Here is a 24,076-nt window from a genome sequence, read left to right on the forward strand (position 1 = left end):
AAGTGGACAATGCCAGCCACAGGATGGAAATGCTGAGTGGCTTTCTGGGGGTCTGGTACATGTCACACAGTGTTATCTCTGCTGCAGAGATTGGAAAAGTAATGTTCAGTTAATTCAGTGGAGAATAAAGAATCTAGATCTTTGCCTTTTAAAAAAATCCCCCAACTTTTACTATTGAAACTTACATCAAGCAGCTTGAGGAGTGTGACTGTTTAAGCCTATTATATATGTATTTAAAGGAACTTAGCTGGGTCTAGGGATCTGAGAAGGCTGTGGCTGGGGATTTGGTCCCTAAGCCTGCTCTAAGAGGGACCCTGCTGTGTCATGCTTTGCAGAGGCAAACACAGGTTGCTTCTTACATAACTCTGTGGCTCTGAAAAGGATTTGTTGTTGGAAGGAGCTTTCTCATGTCTGCCTTAAAATCTCGACATTGAAGTGTAAGTTAATTTCTTGAACAAGCAGTTGATGACTGCTCTGTAACTCAAAAGTATCAATGCATTATAACTCCAAATCTCCAAATCTGTGTCTTAAGCATCCTTGCAGTGCTCTGTCGTCCTGGGACAGTGGGGAGAAAAGGCAGTCAGTGGGGATGGGTATGCACTGGGAATATATCTGGCCTTGAGGGGGCTGAGAGCTTTACAGTGTTGTTTGGGTGCAGGGTCGTGTTCCTTCTGAAAAGTCCATCTAGTCAACAGAAGGCATGGAACCTAATCATTTCCTAAGTGGTAGAGCCCCAGATCCTGCATCTGTTGGAGGTGGTAGAGACATGGTATCCATCAACCTTTCTCCTGCCTGACTCCTCTTCTCTCTTACACACACACACACACACACACACACACACACACACACACACACACACGTGTTTGTTTTCCCTTCTTCTTGTTGCCTGATCTAGGTTGGCAAACTCCATCTCAACACTTAACTCCTGACCCTGTGTCAAGGCGAGGAGAATTGGGTTGTTTTCCCACCAGATTGCAATGAGAGAGGAGCTAGCAATTTTCTTATGTAGGTCAGAACCTTTACACTCCCCATATTTGCTTGCTATCTCTAGCTGAGAAAGGAGACAGTATATTTTCTCTCTGATTACTAGCTTGTCCAGGCAGTTCAGTCATCTCCTGACTCAGATGGCTCTGGACAGGCATTTTATTTAAAGCCGAATTGGGGTGTTGCACTGGAAATTCCTAAAGGCTGTGGTTAAATAGAAACTCATTCCCCTCACATCTCGTTACATTCTTGGGACTAAAATTTCATCTTTGATGAGGGGAGACAGAAGGCAGATGTCAGTGTCTCAGGCACCTTCTTTGTGATTCCTTATTTCACCCTCTTCACTAGCCCTTACCTTGCAATGGAGTTTTCATTGCTCTGATTGATTCTGCTTCTGCCCCACTGGATCCTCTGCAAGTTCTAGAAGCATTTGAGGAGCAGGTGCTTCCCACCCATCGTATCGGCAGTGAAGTTGATACGTAGATATAGGTGAAGCGAGTTATCCATGGTTGCACATTGGTCCATTACAGACCATTCTTGGAATCTGAATTTCAAGACTTTCAGATGCCTTGGTTTCTTCTTCAGTCTGCGCCACGTGGTCACCCAGATGTCGTGGGCATCAGTTCTCCTAAAAGTATTTCAGCACAAGTCACTAGGCATAGGACGTGAGAAATAGAGAGTGGGAGTTCTTCTCCAGAAGTGTGCCTGGGGTTATGTTAAAGCTGAGAGAATTTCTAAAATATCTAGAAAGGAGTTTGAATCATCATACATTTAAGTCCTGCTTTCTGTGAGGTTGTGTGAAACTTTTTGCTGTTAACCAGGAGTTTTTGCGAATTCATTTGAAAAGAGTTTTATGGAACTTGGGAACATTTTAAAGTGTCTTTAAATAGAATATCAAGTAAAGGATAGTATGGTTAGACACAGTTCATCGAATAAAAAGAAAGCAATTTTGATTTTTACTGATTCGAAGTCTCTACCTCTCATTGGCCCTCAATCATGTATATGCAGTGTGATATTCAAAAGCATATTACAATCAAATCATTATATTGTACACCTTAAATGAATACAATATTACATGTCAATTATAGCTCCATAATTATATGTCAGTTATTTCTCAATAGGAAAAAAAAGCATGTTACAAATTAAAATCAAACCAAAATAATTTTAAAAATTTAAATAAGTTCCCTTTATCCTCTAATTAAACCTGATATGTGTTCAATATATAACAGGCTATCTGTAGCCGCACTCCCAAGTCTGTACTCTAAGGCTCAAACCAAGAAGTCACGTGGGATTTCTGAAATGAACACACATCCTGGAATTTATATTATTAATTTATTTGACTGTTTATCACTGTTGTTATTATATTACCAGTGGGTGCAGAAGTAGCTCAGCACGAGCCGTGCCAGTGAATGCCAGCTGACAGTGAAAGGGAAGTGCCCTGGCAGTCTGAAATGGTTATCACACACGCTGGAGGCCCTTTTCACCAAACCTTCTCCTCAGGTCATTACTGAACATTTTTTTTAAGTGTTAAAAGCTAAGAATATTTAATTTGGAATTCAGTAACATTTTTGTAACAGAAGGGCAAATCTAGCAAGAGTCATCATTCTCAGGTGTCTCAGCTCTGGGAGCAGATTCTTCTGTGCAGTAGACCCCATCCTTGAGTTTGTTTCTGTTTACCAGCGCACCGGACAGTGACCACTTGCTGTATGCTGCCACTCGCATTAGTTTCCTGTGGCCACTGTAACAAATTAGTATGAACTTAATGACTTCAAAGAGCACAGTTTTATCTCTTACTGTTCTGGAGGCCAGAAGTCTGAAATTAGTCTCGCTGGGCTAAACCCAAGATGTTGGCAAGACTGGTTCCTTCTGGAAACTCGCGGGGAGAATTTGATTCTTTGCCTTTACCAGCTTCTGGAGGCCGGCTATATCCCTTGGCTCATGGCTTACCTTCTTCCTCTTCAAAGCCAGCAGTGTAGCATCTTTCTTTTTTTTTTTTAACATCTTTATTGGGGTATAATTGCTTTACAATGGTGTGTAAGTTTCTGCTTTATAACAAAGTGAATCAGTTATACATATACATATGTTCCCATATCTCTGCCCTCTTGCATCTCCCTCCCTCCCACCCTCCCTATCCCACCCCTCCGGGCTGTCACAAAGTACCAAACCAATATCCCTGTGCCATGCGGCTGCTTCCCACTAGCTATCTACCTTACTACGTTTGTTAGTGTGTATATGTCCATGACTCTCTCTCGCCCCGTCACAGCTCACCCTTCCCCCTCCCCATAACCTCAAGTCCGTTCTCTAGGAGGTCTGCGTCTTTATTCCTGTCTTACCCCTAGGTTCTTCATGACATTTTTTTTTCTTAAATTCCATATATATGTGTTAGCATACGGTATTTGTCTTTTTCTTTCTGACTTACTTCACTCTCTATGACAGACTCTAGGTCTATCCACCTCATTACAAATAGCTCAATTTCGTTTCTTTTTATGGCTGAGTAATATTCCATTGTATATATGTGCCACGTCTTCGTTATCCATTCATCCGATGATGGGCACTTAGGTTGTTTCCATCTCCGGGCTATTGTAAATAGAGCTGCAATGAACATTTTGGTACATGACTCTTTTTGAATTTTGGTTTTCTCAGGGTATATGCCCAGTAGTGGGATTGCTGGGTCATATGGTAGTTCTATTTGTAGTTTTTTAAGGAACCTCCATACTGTTCTCCATAGTGGCTGAACCAATTCACATTCCCACCAGCAGTGCAAGAGTGTTCCCTTTTCTCCACACCCTCTCCAGCATTTATTGTTTGTAGATTTTTTGATGATGGCCATTCTGACCGGTGTGAGATGATATCTCATTGTAGTTTTGATTTGCATTTCTCTAATGATTAATGAAGTTGAGCATTCTTTCATGTGTTTGTTGGCAGTCTTTATGTCTTCTTTGGAGAAATGTCTATTTAGGTCTTCTGCCCATTTTTGGATTGGGTTGTTTGTTTTTTGTTATTGAGCTGCATGAGCTGCTTGTAAATTTTGGAGATTAATCCTTTGTCAGTTGCTTCATTTGGAAATATTTTCTCCCATTCTGAGGGTTGTCTTTTGGTCTTGTTTATGGTTTCCTTTGCTGTGCAAAAGCTTTGACGTTTCATTAGGTCCCATTTGTTTATTTTTGTTTTTATTTCCATTACTCTAGGAGGTGGGTCAGAAAAGATCTTGCTGTGATTTATGTCATAGAGTGTTCTGCCTATGTTTTCCTCTAAGAGTTTAAAAGTGTCTGGCCTTACATTTAGGTCTTTAATCCATTTTGAGCTTATTTTTGTGTATGGTGTTAGGGAGTGATCTAATCTCATACTTTTACATGTACCTGTCCAGTTTTCCCGGCACCACTTATTGAAGAGGCTGTCCTTTCTCCACTGTACATTCCTTCCTCCTTTATCAAAGATAAGGTGACCATATGTGCATGGGTTTATCTGTGGGCTTTCTATCCGGTTCCATTGATTTATCTTTCTGTTTTTGTGCCAGTACCATACTGTCTTGATTACTGTAGCTTTGTAGTATAGTCTGAAGTCAGGGAGCCTGATTCCTCCAGCTCCTTTTTCCGTCCTCAAGATTGCTTTGGCTATTCGGGGTCTTTTGTGTTTCCATACAAATTGCAAAATTTTTTGTTCTAATTCTGTGAAAAATGCCAGTGGTAGTTTGATAGGGATTGCATTGAATCTATAGATTGCTTTGGGTAGTAGAGTCATTTTCACCATGTTGATTCTTCCAATCCAAGAACATGGTATATCTCTCCATCTATTTGTATCATCTTTAATTTCTTTCATCAGTGTCTTATAATTTTCTACATACCGGTCTTTTGTCTCCTTAGGTAGGTTTATTCCTAGATATTTTATTCTTTTTGTTGCAATGGTAAATGGGAGTGTTTTCTTGATTTCACTTTCAGATTTTTCATCATTAGTATATAGGAATGCCAGAGATTTCTGTGCATTAATTTTGTATCCTGCTACTTTACCAAATTCATTGATTAGCTCTAGTAGTTTTCTGGTAGCATCTTTAATATTCTCTATGTTTAGTATCATGTCATCTGCCAACAGTGACAGCTTTACTTCTTCTTTTCTGATTTGGATTCCTTTTATTTCCTTTTCTTCTCTGATTGCTGTGGCTAAAACTTCCAAAACTATGTTGAATAAGAGTGGTGAGAGTGGGCAACCTTGTCTTGTTCCTGATCTTAGTGGAAATGCTTTCAGTTTTTCACCATTGAGGATGATGTTTGCTGTGGGCTTGCCATATATGGCCTTTATTATTCTGAGGAAAGTTCCCTCTAGGCCTACTTTCTGCAGGGTTTGTATCATAAATGGGTGTTGAATTTTGTCAGAAGCTTTCTCTGCATCTATTGAGATGATCATATGGTTTTTCTCCTTCAATTTGTTAATATGGTGTATCACATTGATAGATTTGCCTATATTGAAGAATCCTTGCATTCCTGGGATAAACCCCACTTGATCATGGTGTATGACCCTTTTAATGTGTTGTTGGGTTCTGTTTGCTAGTATTTTGTTGAGGATTTTTGCATCTATGTTCATCAGTGATATTGGCCTGTAGTTTTCTTTCTTTGTGACATCCTTGTCTGGTTTTGGTATCAAGGTGATGGTGGCCTCGTAGAAGGAATTTGGGAGTGTTCCTCCCTCTGCTATATTTTGGAAGAGTTTGAGAAGGATAGGTGTTAGCTCTTCTCTAAATGTTTGATAGAATTCGCCTGTGAAGCCATCTGGTCCTGGGCTTTTGTTTGTTGGAAGATTTTTAATCACAGTTTCAATTTCAGTGCTTGTGATTGGTCTGTTCATGTTTTCTATTTCTTCCTGATTCAGTCTTGGCAGGTTGTGCATTTCTAAGAATTTGTCCATTTCCTCCAGGTTGTCCATTTTATTGGCATAGAGTTGCTTGTCGTAATCTCTCATGATCTTTTGTATTTCTGCAGCATCAGTTGTTACTTCTCCTTTTTCATTTCTAATTCTGTTGATTTGAGTCTTCTCCCTTTTTTTCTTGATGAGTCTGGCTAATGGTTTATCAATTTTGTTTATCTTGTCAAAGAACCAGCTTTTAGTTTTATTGATCTTTGCTATTGTTTCCTTCATTTCTTTTTCATTTATTTCTGATCTGATTTTTATGATTTCTTTACTTCTGCTAGCTTTGGGGTTTTTTTGTTCTTCTTTCTCTAATTGCTTGAGGTGCAAGGTTAGGTTGTTTATTCGAGATGTTTCCTGCTTCTTAAGGTGGGCTTGTATTGCTATAAACCTCCCCATTAGAACTGCTTTTGCTGCATCCCATAGGCTTTGGGTCGTTGTGTCTCCATTGTCATTTGTTTCTAGGTATTTTTTTTATTTCCTATTTGATTTCTTCAGTGATCATTTCATTATTAAGTAGTGTATTGTTTAGCCTCCATGTGTTTGTATTTTTTACAGATCTTTTCCTGTAATTGATATCTAGTCTCATGGCGTTGTGGTCAGAAAAGATACTTGATACAATTTCAATTTTCTTAAATTTACCAAGGCTTGATTTGTGACCCAAGATATGATCTATCCTGGAGAATGTTCCATGAGCACTTGAGAAAAATGTGTATTCTACTGTTTTTGGATGGAGTGTCCTATAAATATCAATTAAGGCCATATTGTTTAATGTATCATTTAAAGCTTGTGTTTCCTTATTTAGTTTCATTTTGGATGATCTGTCCATGGGTGAAAGTGCGGTGTTAAAGTCCCCTAGTATGAATGTGTTACTGTCGATTTGCCCTTTTATAGCTGTTAGTATTTGCCTTATATATTGAGGTGCTCCTATGTTGGGTGCATAAGTATTTACAGTTGTTATATCTTCTTCTTGAATTCATCCCTTGATCATTATTTAGTGTCCTTCTTTGTCTCTTTTAATAGTCCTTATTTTAAAGTCTATTTTGTCTGATATGAGAATTGCTACTCCAGCTTTCTTTTGGTTTCCATTTGCATGGAATATCTTTTTCCATCCCCTTACTTTCAATCTGTATGTGTCTCTAGGTCTGAAGTGGGTCTCTTGTAGACAGCATATATAAGGGTCTTGTTTTTGTATCCATTCAGCCAATCTGTGTCTTTTGGTGTGGGCATTTAGTCCATTAACATTTAAGGTAATTATCGATATGTATGTTCCTATTCCCATTTTCTAAATTGTTTTGGGTTCGTTATTATAGGTCTTTTCCTTCTCTTGTGTCTCTTGTCTAGAGAAGTTCCTTTAGCATTTGTTGTAAAGCTGGTTTGGTGGTTCTGAACTCTCTCAGCGTTTGCTTGTCTGTAAAAGTTTTAATTTCTCCATCAAATCTGAATGAGATCCTTGCTGGGTAGAGTAGTCTTGGTTGCAGGTTTTTCTCCTTCATCACTTTCAGTATGTCCTGCCACTCCCTTCTGGCTTGTAGGGTTTCTGCTGAGAGTTCAGCTGTTAACCTTATGGGGATTCCCTTGTGTGTTATTTGTTGTTTTTCCCTTGCTGCTTTTAATATGCTTTCTTTGTATTTAATTTTTGACAGTTTAATTAATATGTGTCTTGGCGTATTTCTCCTTGGATTTATCCTATATGGGACTCTCTGTGCTTCCTGGACTTGATTAACTATTTCCTTTCCCATATTAGGGAAGTTTTCAACTATAATCTCTTCAAATATTTTCTCAGTCCCTTTCTTTTTCTCTTCTTCTTCTGGAACCCCTATAATTCGAATGTTGGTGCGTTTAATGTTGTCCCAGAGGTCTCTGAGACTGTCCTCAGTTCTGTTCATTTTTTCTTTATTCTGCTCTACAGTAGTTATTTCCACTATTTTATCTTCCAGGTCACTTATCCGTTCTTCTGCCTCAGTTATTCTGCTATTGATCCCATCTAGAGTACTTTTAATTTCATTTATTGCGTTGTTCATTGTTGCTTGTTTCATCTTTATTTCTTCTAGGTCCTTGTTAACTGTTTCTTGCATTTTGTCTATTCTATTTCCAAGATTTCGGATCATCTTTACTATCATTATTCTGAATTCTTTTTCAGGTAGACTGCCTATTTCCTCTTCATTTGTTAGGTCTGGTGCATTTTTATCTTGCTCCTTTATCTGCTGTGTGTTTTTCTGTCTTCTCATTTTGCTTATCTTACTGTGTTTGGGGTCTCCTTTTTGCAGGCTGCAGGTTCGTAGTTCCCGTTGTTTTTGGTGTCTGTCTCCAGTGGCTAAGGTTGGTTCAGTGGGTTGTGTAGGCTTCCTGGTGGAGGGGACTAGTGCCTGTGTTTTGGTGGATGAGGCTGGATCTTGTCTCTCTAGTGGGCAGGTTCACGTCTGGTAGTGTGTTTTGGGGTGTCTGTGGCCTTATTATGATTTTCGGCAGCCTCTCTGCTAATGGGTGGGGTTGTGTTCCTGTTTTGCTAGTTGTTTGGCATAGGTTGTCCAGCACTGTAGCTTGCTGGTCATTGAGTGAAGCTGGGTGCTGGTGCTAAGATGGAGGTCTCTGGGAGATTTTCACCGTTTTATGTTATGTGGAGCTGGGAGGTCTCTTGTTGACCAGTGTCCTGAAGTTGGCTCTCCTACATCAGAGGCAGAGCCCTGACTCCTGGCTGGAGCACCAAGAGCCTTTCATCCACACGGCTCAGAATAAAAGGGAGAAAAAGTAGCGAGAAGTAGTAGAAGTATGAGGAAAGAAAGAAGGAAAGGAAGGAAGGAAGAAAGAAAGAAAGAAAGAAAAGAAAGAAAGAAAGAAGGAAAGAAGGCAAGGAGGAAAGAAGGGAGGGAGGAAGGAAGGAAGGAGGGAAAGAAGGAAAAAAGACAGAAAGAAAGAAGATACAGTAAAAATAAAATAAAGTATAATAAAGTTATTGAATTAAAAAATACTTATTTAGAAAAAAAAGGGACGGATAGAACCTTAGGACAAATGTTGGAAGCAAAGCTCTACAGACAAAATCTTACACAGAAGCATACACATACACCCTCACAAAAAGAGGTAAAGGGGGAAAAATCATAAATCTTGCTCTCAGAGACCACCTCCTCAATTTGGGATGATTCGTTGTTTAAAGGAGGGAAGGAAGGAAGGAAAGAAAGAAAGAAAGAAAGAACGAAGGTAAAGTATAATAAAGTTATTAAAATTAATTATTAAGAAAAAATTTTTGTAAAAAAACCATGGACGGATAGAACCCTAGGACAAATGGTGGAACCAAGACTATACAGACAAGATCTCACACAGAAGCACACACATACACATTCACAAAAAGAGGAAAAGGGAAAAAAATCATAGATCTTGCTCTCGAAGCCCACCTCCTCAATTTGGGATCATTCCTTATCTATTCATGTATTCCACAGATGCAGGGTACATCAAGTTGATTGTGGAGCTTTAATCCGCTGCTTCTGAGGCTGCTGGGAGAGATTTCCCTTTCTCTTCTTTGTTCTCACAGCCCCCAGGGGCTCAGCTTTGGATTTGGCCCCGCCTCTGTGTGTAGGTCGCTGGAGGGCGTCTGTTTTTTGCTCAGACAGGCCGGGTTAAAGGAGCCGCTGATTCGGGGGCTCAGGCGCACTCAGGCCCGGGGTCGGGGGGGGCAGTAGGAGCACTGTGTGCGGGGCGGGCCTGCGGCGGCAGAGGCCAGCGTGACGTTGCACCAGCCTGAGGCCCGCCGTGCGTTCGCCCGGGGAAGTTGTCCCTGGATTCCGGGAACCTGGCAGTGGCGGGCTGCACAGGCTCCGCGGAAGAGGGGTGTGGAGAGTGACCTGTGCTCGCACACAGGCCCCTTGGTGGCGGCAGCAGCAGCCTTAGCGTCTCCCGCCTGTCTCTGGGGTCCGTGCTTTTAGCCGCGGCTCGCGCCCGTCTCTGGAGCTCCTTTAAGCAGCGCTCTTAAACCCCTCTCCTCGCGCACCAGGAAACAAAGAGGGAAGAAAAAGTCTCTTGCCTCTTCGGCAGGTGCAGACTTTTCCCCAGACTCCCTCCCGGCTAGTGGTACACTAACCCCTTCAGGCTATGTTCAAGCCACCAACCCCAGTCCTCTCCCTGCGCTCCGTACGCATCTTTCTTTTCTAATTTTTTTATTTGAGTATAATTGCTTTACAATGTTGTGTTAGTTTCTGCTGTACAGCGAAGTGAATCAGCCATATGTATACATATATCCCCTCCCCCCGCCCCATCCCACCCATCTAGGTCATTACAAAGCACCAAGCTGAGCTCCCTGTGCTGTATAGCACGTTCCCACTAGCTAGCTGTTTTACACATGGTATTGTATATAGGTATTGACATATAATCTCCCAATTCGTCCCACCCTCCCCTTCCCGCCTCGGTGTCCACATGTTCATTCTCTACGTCTGCGTCTCTATTCCTGCCCTGGAAATAGGTTCATCTGTACCATTTATCTAGATTCCACATATATGCGTTAATATACAATATTTGTTTTTCTGACTTACTTTACTCTGTGTGACAGTCTCTAGGTCCATCCACATCTCTACAAATGACCCAATTTCGTTACTTTTTGTGGCTGAATAATATTCCACTGTATATATGTACCACATCTTCTTTATCCATTCATCTGTCGATAAACATTTAGGTTGTTTCCATGTCCTGGCTATTGTAAAATCTCCTCCTCTCTGTCCTGTTTTTCTGCTCCCATCATGGCATTGCCCACTTTCTAACTCCTCCTGTGTCTCTCCTATAAGGACCCTTATGATTATTGAGCTCACCTGGATAATCCAGGATACTCTTCCCATTTCAAGATCTTTAACTTGATCACACCTGCAAAGTCCCTGCAAAGCCAGGTAAGCCAACTTGCCTGAGTTCCAGGGATTAGGACATGACCATCCTTGGAGGAGCCATTATTTAGTCCACCACGGCACGATTGAGTAACATTTGCTATTACACAGAACATCCGCCACTGGATGTGGCACCACTGCACCACTGCAATAGCTTCTTTCTCAAGAAATTTGATTATAAAATAGCAATTTGGACACACTGCTAGTCTTATTAAAATAAGAATCTGTGGGCTTCCCTGGTGACGCAGTGGTTGAGAGTCCACCTGCCGGTGCAGGGGACACGGGTTCGTGCCCCGGTCCGGGAAGATCCCACATGCCGCGGAGCAGCTGGGCCCGTGAGCCATGGCCGCTGAGCCTGCGCGTCCGGAGCCTGTGCTCCACAACGGGAGAGGCCACAACAGTGAGAGGCCCGCAAACCTCAAAAAAAAAAAAAAAAAAAAGAATCTGTGAAAAGAAATGATGCTTAATTTCACAGAAGTACACATGTGAGATTTGTTGTCTTGAGGGCATTTAAAGAGCAGTGTAGGGAAAAGCTGCAGTTTTGCTTGTTCAACACTTGCTCCGCATTCTTTGGTAACAAATCTCTGTTACCCCACTTTCAGTCTATGTCATACTGAGATCTAGGGGTCAACATGTGAGCGGGACTGGCCCGTCAGTATGGTCTGTCTCCCCACGTGGTGCAATTCCAGAGTTTTTGTTGGAACTGTCAGGGAGGAGAAGCTCTCTTTTGTTGCAGAGGTGTCAGAATATTGGGCTGGAGCTGCTGGCAGCCCTCTTGCTGTCACCAGTAGAGAAGCCAAGAGGAAAGAAGAACTGCATGTTGGAAACTGTATTTTGGAGGTAGTATTTTGAGACAACCCACTGCAACATATTCTTTTTTACCTTTTTTTTTCTTTCTTTGCGGTACGCGGGCCTCTCACCGCTGTGGCCTCTCCTGTTGCGGAGCACAGGCTCCGGGTGCACAGGCCCAGCGGCCATGGCTCATGGGCCCAGCTACTCCGCGGCATGTGGGATCCTCCCGGACCAGGGCACGAACCCGTGTCCCCTGCATCGGCAGGCGGACTCTCAACCACTGCGCCACCAGAGAAGCCCCAACATATTCTTTTTTAAAAAGATTTTATTGTAGTATATTTGATTTACAATGTTGTGTTAGTTTCAGGTATACAGCAAAGTGATTCAGTTATACATATTTTTTCAGATTTTTTTTCCCACATAGGTTATTGCAGAATATTGAGTAGAGTTCCCTGTGCTATACAGTAGGTCCTTGTTGGTTATCTGTTTTATATATAGTAGCATGTGTATGTTAATCCCAAGCTCCTGATTTCCAGGAGATCTTGAAGCCAACATATACGTGTACTTTTCAGTAATAGGAGCCTCTATTCTTTAGTCAGTTCACATAATTCTCCAGGGCTCTCTTGTGTTTCTGCATGTCTTTTGAGCAGATATACTGACTGCTTTTGTTCCAGGCTGTCTTTCCAAGAATATTTGTATAGCAAACATCTTTGGAAGATGGAGATAGTGTCTTTCTCCAAAGTAGAGGGTATTCGATTACTGTCCAGTATAATAAAAATAATCTCTCTCTCTGGGGCAAAGGTCAGGCAGGCTTACTGCCCATTATAAAATATTTAGATTCCTATGTCTGGGGCTTATCTCCTATAACATAACCACTGCACGTGCAGGCATCACCTTGGCCCTCTTCGCATCGCATTGTGGGATCTGGGGCTCAGGGAAATGGTACAAATGCTCTGGCTACTTTTATTGCTATGAGCGAGAAAGTCCTTCGTCTCTGACCTAAGAGTTTCATGTCTTCTGCCAGAATCCATGAAACTGTGTCAGGCTAATTTGTTGCTTGCAAGTAGAGTTAAATCTCAGATCCTTCACTTATTGACAATCCAGTTCGGTTAGGTTTCCGTAACTTGTAACCAAAAGCATATGATTAATGTAGATTAATGAGATAATGTTGGTGGAATACACCACTGTTACAGGTCCTTAAGGGAAGGATATTTGGGGAGATTCTTTTATACGGAATCATTTTTTTGGTATAATTTCTTTTGGTTTATGTGCCTCCTAATAGAGTAACTTTGAGAAATTATGTACCCTGTTAAGTGTTTTAAAGTAGGCATATAAAAAAAAAGTAGGCATCTAATTTCTTATATTATAAATTTAAATAATTATGAAATACCTAATTTTTGCCATATTATAAATATTGACATTTAAAAGATAAACCAATGCCTCCAAATAATATAAATTATAAATAACTTAGTGATTTGATATCCACCATCATCCTTTAAAAATATAAATGAGCAAGATGCTCTTTCACAGTAACATTTCCTTGATTTCATATTTCCATTTCATTGCTCCCGCAGAATTTTGTCTTGTCTCAAAGTTATGTCCTTTATCAACTATCATACTTCTCTGTGGCACTGGTTTTTTTTTTTTTTTTGGTTTGTTTTTCTACCACTGTAAGGCTAGAAGTGTAATCATTTTTCTCCTGGGTTGGGTTATCATTATAGTTCTTATTCGTGCATGACTCCTCTTAAAGATGATACCGTTTGATACATAATTATTAAACATAAAAAGTAAAATTTCTCTTGAAATGGATGGAGTAGGAATTTATGGTTATTTGATTAAAGGAATTATCTAATTGTCCCTTTATGTTGTTCCTCTATTGTAAAGCTTTTTATTGAACTATAACATAGCCTAGCAAAGTGCACATATCATAAGAATTTTCTCTAGGCAAACACACATGTATAACCAGCACCTAGAGGCTCCTTCTCATGACCCCTACTGGTTACTACCTGCCCTATTCTGACATCTAAATGCATAGCTTTCTGTGAGGAGCTTGTTCGTTTAATGCACACACACACACACACACACACACAGATACATACATATTATGTGATTCTATAAAGAGAGAGAGAATCACATAATATGTATTCTTTTGTGTCTGGCTTATTTTGTTCAATATCGTATTGAGAGATTCATTCATATTTTTGAGTGTTGTTACAGATTTTTCCTGCTTATCACTACTATAAAGTATTTCATTGTGTGAACATGCCACAATTTATCCATTCTAATGTTGATGAGCATAATAGCTGTGAGCTCCTATGGGCTGTCATGTATATGACCTTTGGTGAAGCTCTGTATGCATTTTTGTTGGGCTTATACCTGGGAAGGGATTGCTGTGTCACTGGGTGTACATATATTCAGCTTTCATAGCCACTGTCAAATAGTTTCTCAAAGTGTTGTACTGATTCCCTTGAGGTTTTTACATCCTGGAGCAATAATCTGAGATAAGAAAGATGGGGAGGAAGTTTGCTTTTTTTGTTTTTAAAGTGAGATGAAGGATATTTTGTGAGAAGAGAAGGGGAAAGGAGAAACTTAGCTTTAGGTTAATTTTTAGGATCTGGAAATCCATTCTTCTAAAGTTTTCCATGTTGTTTATACTTTGGAAAGTCCTGCTGAATACACCTAGTGGTATGCATAACCCGGTTTGAAGACTACTGCTCTACTGGGGAGAGAAGGTCACTCTGTCCTTTGAGTCCCACCTCACCATCTTTATCCTAGCCCAAAGGAGAAGTGTTAATTTGGACTGGACAGTGGTTGAGGTTAGCATGTATCAGTTAGCCACTGCTACATAACAAACCACCCCAAAACTTAATGGCTTAAAAGAATAAGCATTTATATAACTCATGGGTCTCTCTGTCAACTGGGGTCTGGCTGGTCTAGGACGGCCGCATGCATCCATCTATGGGTCAGCTGTGGTTGGGTTGGATTTGCTGATCTTAGCTGGGCTGTCACATTTCTAGGGCCTTGACGAGGACAAATTGGCTGAGTCAGGTCTGCTCCATGTTGATTTCTTATCCTTCAGCAGACCTGTCCAGGCTTGTTCATATGGCAGTCATAGTGGTTCAAGAGAGAAGGCAGAAAGTATGCAAGGCTTTTCAGGCTCAGAACTGGCACATAATCAGCCTTGTTGCATCCTTTTGGCCAAAGCATGTGATATACTAGCCCAAATTCAAGGGGAGGGGAAATAGATTCCATCTCCTGATGGGAAGAGCTACGAAATCATATTGTAAAGGGTGCTGATACGAGTAGGAGTGAAGGAGTGTGACTGACTATTTTTTGCAGTCTACCTCACTTGACACAAGAGTGTGGTCGTTTAGATGATCCCATGAATTTGGTCCCAGTTTGCCATCTCTCCCTTGACCTCTTCTTCCCAGATTCCCTCCCTCTTCTCCCCGCAGAGAGTTTCTCTGCCTCCCGTGTGGTAACTCAGACCCTTTGTTTTGGTTGGGGAAAGCCAGGAGCAAGCCTGGGGGCTAAGGCCTTGGCCAGCTCTGCATCTTTCTGTGAAATAATCACTAACACTCTGTGTGTATGTGTGTGTGTGTGTGTGTGTGAGAGAGAGAGAGAGAGATCCATATTGTTAAAATCTGGGACATTGAGACATTCAGGCTGATCTCACTTAAAGGAGCTTCTCTGTGGTCCAGCCTGGCCACGTGGAGTCCGCATAGGGTGTGGGACCAGAGCCCAAGTATTCCTTTCCTTTGCACAGATTTCTAGGCTACCTGGCATTCAGATTTTCCTGAGTCCTCTGACTCAATATAATTTAATGCCACTTAGTAGCATCCATTGTTACTATTTTAACTCTTCATTGTTGGTTAAGTAATTTCCAGGTCACTAGTTCAGTTGATCTTCTCAACAACCCCCTGTGAGATAGTTAGGCAGACATCATCACAGTATTACTAATAACACTGAGGTTCACAGAGATCAGGACACTTGGTTATCGTCACACAGCTGGGAAGCAGAGGAACCAGGTGAGTTAGAAGCCCTTTGATGCCAAATCCCATAGCTTTGTATTATACTACACTGACCTCTCTGCTCTGTGAGAACTAAACCGTGCAGGTGACCACAGTTTTCATCACAGAACATGCCTGAGTGTCACTGTTGGAGACAAGAATCTAGGGTGCCTGGTTTGTTGTTCTGTTTCTGGTAGTTATGAGTAGGCGGTTGGGGCTAGGTGACAGAGGTCAGACCTAGAGTTTCTGGAGCTGATAGACCAGCCCGTGGCCACTAGCTGGATTGGCCGCCAGCTGGTCTGTGTCTCTCTACAACTATAGCAGTACCCACTTATCCTATGTTTCACTTTCCTCAGTTTCAATTACCCTTTGTCAACTGCAGTCTGAAAATATTAACTGGGAAATTCCAGAAATAAACAATTCTTAAGTTTTAAATTGCATATGCTATTCTGAGTAGTGTGGTGAAGTCTCGTGCTGTCCTGCTCCAACCCACCTGGGACATGAATCATCCCTTTGTACAGCTTGTCCTGCCTATTAATCACTTAGTATGCGTCTTGGTCATCAGGTTAGCTGTTCACGGTATCCTGGTGCTTGTGTTCAAGTAACCCTTATTTTACTTAATTCTGGCCCCAAAGCACAGGAGTAGTGGTGCCGGCAGTATAGATATGCCAAGGAGAAACCATGAAGTGCGTCCTTTAAGTGAAAAGGTGAAAGTTCTTGACTTAATAGGGAAAGAAAAAAAATCGTATGCTGAGCTGCTAAGATCTACAGTAAGAATGACTCTTCTATACATGAAATTATGAAGAAGGAAAAAGAAGTTCATGCTAGTTTTGCTGTTATACCTCAAAGTGCAAAAGTTATGCCCACGGTGCATTACAGGTACTTAGTTAAGATGGGAAAAGCATTACATTTGTACGGTAAGATATTTTGAGAGAGAGAGAGAGAGAGACCATATTCACATAACTTTTATTACAGTATATTGTTATAATTGTTCTATTCTATTATCAGTTATTGTTGTTCATCTCTTACTGTGCCTACCTGGCAAATTAAACTTTATCATAGGTGTGTATGTATAGGAAAAAAAACAGTATATATAGGGTTCAGTACTATCTGCAGTTTCACGCATCCACCAGGGTCTTGGAACATATCTCCCGCAGACAAGGAAGGACTGCTGTAGTTTTATCCTAATCTTGTTCAGTGGGTGGAGGACTCTGGCTCACCCGACGAACCAGCCCTCAGGGTGTTGGTTTTGCCCCTTTTAGGCTTACTCGGGCATTGCATTAGCTTGCTGTCCTGTGTCTCATCACCCTTGCTCAGACCAAGAAAGCAGTGGAAGGAGAAAATGGTTTTGTATGGATGTGCCACCTGAATTACCAAAGAAACGAAACGATCTCAGGAATGGCTATTGTAAGAGCCGAAGGCCTGTGACCGTGATATATTGTGTTGTGCAGTGCTGGAAATGCAGCAGAAGGCAGCAGCATGGGCTGCTTGTGGTTCTTTTCTTTGCAGTACAGATCAGGAGCTGGAATCCAGGGGAATGTTCCCTCGCCTCAGGAATTCTGTCGGGCGCTGTGGTCACCTCTCTGGAGTGTAATTAAGGCAGTCAAGTATTTGTGTGAATAGTCAGTGAATGAGAATGAAAACTATGGAGAAAAACCTTTCATTGTCTTGAAATAAAGATAGAGAAAAAGAAGAATCCTGTTTTGGGAGCACCTGTTTGGTTCCACACAGGATTGTTGGGGAGGTTAGAGCTTCATGCCGACAGGCACTTGAGCCTCGTCTGGACCATTTTTCTCTGCACTGGCCCTGTGATTGATTCTTGTAGCCTGCCAGCTGCCCCCGGTCATAGTACCTGCTGTTGTGGAGTTTTCTTTACAAGGGGAACCTACTCAGAGAGGAGGGCATGGCAAAGGAGGTGCTGTGGATTGAATTGTGTCGCCAAAAAGATAGGTGGAAGTCCCCATCCCAGTGTCTCAACATGTAACCTTCTAGGGTCTTTACAGAGGGACTCAAGTCAAGAGGAGACCATCAGGGTGAGCCCTAATCCACAGGACTCGTGTCCTTATCAAAAGGGGAAATTTGGACAGACAGGCGTACACAGAAGGAGGATAATGTAAAGTCACAAGGAAAAGGTGACCTTGTGAAGACAGAGGGAGAGATTGGACTTGAGCTGCCACATGCCACGGAAGGCCTGGGACCACCAGCAGCTGCAGGAGGCAAGGAAGGAACCTCCCCTAGAGGCTCGGAGGGACCATGGCTCTGCCAACTGCTTCACTTCAGACTTCTAGGCTCCAGAACTGTGAGACCATAAATTTCTGTTGTTTTAAGTCATTCCGTTGGTGGTACTTTGTTTCAGGAGCCCTAGGAAGCTCGTACAGGTTGTGTGGTGTGGGAAGGTGGGTGGAGGGGTCGGATGCAGGACTGAGCTGGGCGGGGAGTGACTCCTTCCCCACTATAAGAAACGCAGTGCAGAGCATGAGTCCAGAGCTGGACGGTCAGAAATACACTCTTCAGGTGTTGAGATCCACACCATAGACTTTGCTCTCTGGGCATGGGCCTCAGGACAGGCATCCCAAAGGTCTGAAATGAGGGTGGGAGCAGTTACACACCGGCCACAACAATGCCACGTGGTAAATGTAGTCACTCAGAGTAGGGTATTCTGAGCCAGAAGCCCAGTGGTGAGAGCCCAGTGAAGGTGAGAAGCAAGGCAAGCTGACCTCCTAGTTCCTGGAGAAATCTCATCTTTCATGGGTGATCCCTGTCAGGTTAGAGTGGTGATGGTTGGTGAAGATGGGCGGGCAGAGGCGGGGACCCACAGTGACCATCCAGGGGTGCACTAACTAGCTGCTTTTATTTATTTTGTCCACGCCGTGTGGCATGTGGGATCTTAGTTCCCCAACCAGGGATCGAACCCGCATCCCCTGCATTGGAAGCGCGGAGCCGTGACCACTGGACCGCCAGGGAAATCCCAAATCAGCTGATTTTAAAACAAAGCCAAACTTCCAACTACCGCCTGCCTTAACATTTGTCTCTTGCTCGTGTGACCTTCTCTGACCATGACATTGATTATACAGGAAGCAGCAGATAGAAATAGCTGGTCTGGAGGTATACGTCACCCTACGTCAGGCTTCCGGGGGGGGCAGGCAGGGCCGATGCTCCACTCGGCAGCTGCCCAGCGTCCAGCCAGCCCGAGGCTCGAAGCCCCTGCCCCCTGGTGGGGGACAGAGCATGCCCGCGGCAGCATGCCCGCGGCGCCTCTCTGCTCCCCTCTGTTCTCCTCGGGGTATTGTCACACTCCAGCTGCTGCCAGCTCTTGCCCGGAGAGGGAGGCAGCTGCTAATTTTAGCCCTATTTAGGTCTCTAGGCAGCACATCTCCGGACTTTTCTTTATTTTTCTGGTGACATTTTCATGTGACCTTGGGGGAAAAAAACTGAGAAGATTCACCTGCTGTCAGGAAAATAAAAGGGGAAATCTGATATCTTGTTTTAAATGGTGATTGTACTCCTTTGCTGTTAGAAGACTTCCAGGGGCCAGGGGTATGTACCAAAGGGAGTTACCTATAACCTCTGGCTTTTAGGGGGAGAAGAAAACAGGTAACTGAAGGTTGAGCCAGGGGATATAACACTCCGCCCAGGAAGATGTCTCTGGGCTGTTTGGAGGAGGCCAGGCCACCCCGTTTATGACATGGGAACATGGAATTTCGCTTGATAAACCTGATTTCCCTTTCCCCAATTGTTTGTCTGCACATTGGGTAACAATGCGAGGGGGTCCAAATGAGAGTGGGTCCACTCTCATTTGTCTTGGTTCCAGGTTGAGTTTCCTATGTGAGAAGGTTTTTGACAACATTTGTAATAAGGGACAGGAAGGGACCATTTGCATTCTGAGGGCTGTCAATCACGAAGATGTCAGATAACATAACGAGTGCTGTTACTTGGCTGACTTTCAAATGACAGATAGACAAACGGTGGTCACACAGACCTGTCGTGGGAGCCATGCCTTTCCTCAGAAAGTCATTGTTTTTTAACAAAACTAGAAGAAAACAGGTAACTTATAATAAAATTGTTTCTGCTTCTGTTTTATCATTCTATTTGTGTCCACAGTTACCTATCACTTACTTTTCTTATTTTTCAAGCTTGCCTCTTGATTACTTTTCTCACTTCACGGCTGCCCCAACAAGATTGCTGGAGGGTTGGGTCATACTTTTTGCCTTGCTGTAAAAAATTGCTACCAGAGGGAGGATTTTACTAAAAGAAGCAAAAGTACACAGTAAGAAAATAAGAAATGTGGGAAGTGTCTCTGCCTATTTGATTCAGGAAAAAGAAGTACAGTGCTCAGATGAGTCTGGATGAGGCTAAGATCTTTTTTTACAGAGAAAATTGCTTAAAGGAGAGGGCCTTCCTGTATTTCTCCTGGTCATTGTGCTAGGTGCTTGGGAGACAGTGATAATCAAATACGGCACAGTGTGCCACAGTGCTTCGGGACATAGTGTTTTGGGGACAGAGAGGTGAATGGTTAACTTTATCTTCTGGGTGAGAAATTCACCATGGAGGAGGTGACCTCAGAGTTGGGCTTAAAGGATGTTTAAGCATCAGACCTAGGGGATGGGCACAGCTTGCACAAAGGCATGGAGGCATAAAATTGTACATTCAGGAAACTGCAAGCATCTTAGGATCATAGCAGGAGAAGATGTGACGTATGATGTCAGGGAATAGGCTGGTTGCACCAGGGGACACCAAAAAGGTAACTTGAAGACAAGATAACGAAGGCCACGCATGCCATGCCGTGGAGCTTGGACTTCATCCTTAATAGGCTGAAATAGGGGTGGGTCACAGAAAGACTTTTGCGAGGGAGTGGCACAAATCTCACTTTTGAAAGATCCATGCAGAGGTAATGTGGAGGCTGATTTGGAGGAGAGCAGTACTAGGAACAGAAAGGCCAGTCAGGAAGGCTATGTGAGGAATGACAAGGGCTTCTGGGTGTCAAAGACAGGAAATATGGAAGAAGGAATCTTCAGAATTCTCCCACAGAAGATTTTAGGGAATTGCTTAAGTCTTCATATTTGTACAGTTTAATGGTTTTGGCACCTGAGACAGGGACAAAAATACTTGAGGTTTATCCAGTGTTTTTGTAGCTCACATAGATTAATTTCTGAATTTTGGAGAAAGAATGGCCAGTACAGATTTCTCCTCTGTTTCCTTACCTTTGCTCCTGAAATAATACTGGTAATATTATTATATTATTATATGCTACTCACATGGCCTCTTTTTCTTCTGTCAGAAATAGTTTGGTGGATATCCACATACAAAAGAATGAAGTTAGACCTTTACCTCATACCATATACAAAAATTAACTCAAAATGCATCAAAGACCTAAGTGTAAGAACTAAAACTATAAAGCTCTTGGAAGAAAGTAGAGGGCTATATCCTTGGGACCTTAGATTAGCCAATAGTTTCTTATATATGACACCAGAAACACAAGCAACAGAAGAAAAAATGGGTCAATTGGACATCATTGAAAGTAAAAATTTTTGTGACTGAAAGGACATCAAGAAAGTGAAAATGCAACCAGAGTACAAGAAAAATTTGCAAACCATACATCTGATAAAGAATTTATCTATATAAGGAATGATTACAACTCAATAATAGAATAACACATAACTCAATTTAAAATTGGCAAAGGTGAATAGACGTTTATCCAAAGAAGATATACAAATACCCAACAAACACATGACAAGATAGTCAACATCATTAACCACCAGGAAAATGCAAATTAAAACCACAGTGTGATACCCCTAAGATGGCTATAATAACAAATAAACAAACAAAAAGTGGAAAATAAGTGTTGGAGACGATATAGAAATATTTGAACCCTCATACACTGCCTGTGGGAATGTAAAGTAGAAAACAGACACTTTGGAATATAGTCTGGCAGTTCTTCAAAAAGTTAAACATAGGGACTTCCCTGGCGGTCCAGTGGTTAAGACTCCGCACTTCCACTGCAGGGGGCACGGGTTTGATCTCTGGCCGGGGAACTGCATGCTGCGCAGTGCCGCCAAAAAATAATAAATAAATAAATAAATAAATAAATAAATAAATAAATAAATAAAATAATAAAAATAAACAAGACCTAAAAAAAAAGTTAAGCATAGAGTTACCATATGACTCAGCAGTTTTACTCCTAGGTATATACCCACACAAAAACTTTGTACATGAATGTTCATAGCAACATTACTGATATTAGACAAAAAAGTGAAAACAGCCCATATGTCTATCAGTTGAAGAATAGATAAATAAGAAGTGGTATATCCATACAATGGAATATTATTCAGCAGTTAAAAGGAATGAAGTACTGATTCATGCTATGACATAGATGAATCTTGAAAACTTTACTGTAAGTGAAAGAAGCCAGTCATTAAGGGCCACATATTGTATGATTCCATTTATATGAGATGTCCAGGATAAGCAAATCTATGGAGACAAAAAGTATGTTAGGTCGCCTAGGGCTGGGAGGGATGGGGGTTTGGAGGGTGATGGCGAATGAGCAGGAGTTCCTTTTCTGGGGTGATAAAATGTTCTATAATTGATTGTGGTGAGTTGCACTCCTCTGTGAGTATATGAAAAGCCATTGAATTATATATACTTTACATGGGTGAATTGTATGGTATTTTAATTACATCTCAATAAATCTGTTAAAAATAGTTTAGGGATAAAAGATAATTGATCTGACATGGTTCTCTTACATTTTCTTCCAGCCATCTGTCCATCCCTCTTTCCATCCACCCATCTATCATCTATCCATCCATCTATCCATCCATCCATCCATCCACTCTTTATCAGTCCATGCGTTTATCCATTTCCCTTGTCTTCCAGCCTCTTATCCCATCCTATCTCATTTTCTCCTTCCTTGCTCACTCTATAAATCCAAAAAAAAAAAAAAAAGATTTATTGGTCATCTGCTAAAGTCTAGGAACCATTCTAGTCCCTGACTTTCATCATGTTAGTTTGACATTTCTGGTGTCCTTATGCTTTGCAACTGCCTAGCATAGGGTGACTTTTCCAAGCTCTCCAGAGGAAATGCTCTTTATCAATCCATCTGGTAAACAGATGGATGCATAGAAGCGGGGAGAGTGGGGAGATTGATACGTAGTCAGGGGCATGATGAAATGGCAGGAATACCCCACTTCTGGTCACATCTCACTTCTGATGAGTCCTCGGAATGGTGTGTAGGAAATTTTCTGGTTTTGTTTATTTGCTGTGACAACTCAGTGTTAAATACGTTTGACATTCTCTCCGGCCTCCTGTCTGTGGCTCAGTGCAGGTTTGATGCCTGGTTGCTGCATTTCTCATTATTAACACAGTGTTGAGTGATTTCAAGGTTGATCTGGTCTAACACAGCTTCCTTAACGAGATTGCTTCCCTTTGTGTCATCACTAATCAGTATGTTGTCAGCCGTTCTCTTGCCCAACCTCCAGGACCGTTGTTTCATAACTTTATTGCCCATCAGAACCACCCGACAAGCTTATTTAAAATGCGTAACCCTGAGATTCTCTAAGAGATTCTGATCCGGTAGGTCTAGGATAGCACCCCAACTCTGTATTTTAATGAACACTCTTAATGATTCTAATTGAAATGCTCTCTCTGTCACCCTTGAGACCTTTGGTCGCATAATTCGGTCTGTTAATACAAGCATTAGTTAACAATATGGGAAATTTCTAGTTTCCCTTCTAGTGTCCTTCCTTCAAGCATGGAAGAGTTGCTTTATGGCTAAGAAGGAGCAAGCATTATTCTGTGTGTGAACCTCTCCCACTGAGTTTAGTGGGCAGAATTTATAGTGAGCTTTGAGATTCTGGAAGGAGATAAGAACCCAACAGCCCAGCACCTCTAGGCAGCATCCGTATATACAATGATATGGATAATCCAAAAGAACTTATCCAAATAATCAGCATCTACGTTTATTTTTTATAAGATTTATTTAGTTAGTTAGTTTCTTTGGTTTGTTTTGGCCATGCCGCACGGCATGGCATGTGGGATCTTAGTTTCCCAACCAGGGATCGAACCCCTGCAGTGTAAACATGGAGTCTTAACCACTGGACCACCAGGGAAGTCCAGCATCTGCGTTTAGAGGCATATTTTTAGATAAAGATTTTTGTGCCCTCTTCAATTTACGTGATAGAAAAAACAAACTCAAAATTTAGGAGACAGGATGGAGGGGCCTTAGGAAGAGAATGAACCAGGGTCAGGGGGAGTGGAAAGGGGGCAGTGTTAGCTGTAGCAAAAACTCTTCTCTGAACACAGATAACTGAGTATTGACTCCAACGTGGTGGGGAGGAAGCTTTACAGTGTCTCTAGATCTGCACATAATTCCAAATGCTGAGTGGACACATGTTTTCCTGATGAAGACATTAATGCATCAGAGCAACAAATCCCTCACGACATCACCATCAAAATGCCTTTGTGGAAGCACTAATTACACACGAGGCTGTATAAAAAAACTTAGGCTAATGCCAGCCATCCTTGTTATTTGGG

The 24,076-nt window shown here is 41.9% G+C and overlaps 1 protein-coding gene across 17 annotated transcripts in view; it reads left to right on the forward strand.

Annotated features, from left to right (window-relative positions):
- HHAT (hedgehog acyltransferase) overlaps window positions 1-24,076 on the forward strand; it is a 368,333-nt gene that overhangs the window by 309,679 nt on the left and 34,578 nt on the right. The window contains exon 12 of one of the 17 annotated variants that reach the window (XM_073802940.1): window positions 2,356-2,471. The exons of the other annotated variants lie outside the window; for them this stretch is intronic. Within the exon in view, the coding sequence (XP_073659041.1) occupies window positions 2,356-2,393 (38 nt within the window). The 3' untranslated portion in view covers window positions 2,394-2,471. Of the gene's footprint in view, window positions 1-2,355; window positions 2,472-24,076 lie in introns of those variants that run through there. 17 annotated transcript variants of the gene reach the window in all.

This window comes from Tursiops truncatus, chromosome 1, assembly GCF_011762595.2.
Source record: "Tursiops truncatus isolate mTurTru1 chromosome 1, mTurTru1.mat.Y, whole genome shotgun sequence".
NCBI lineage: Eukaryota > Metazoa > Chordata > Mammalia > Artiodactyla > Delphinidae > Tursiops > Tursiops truncatus.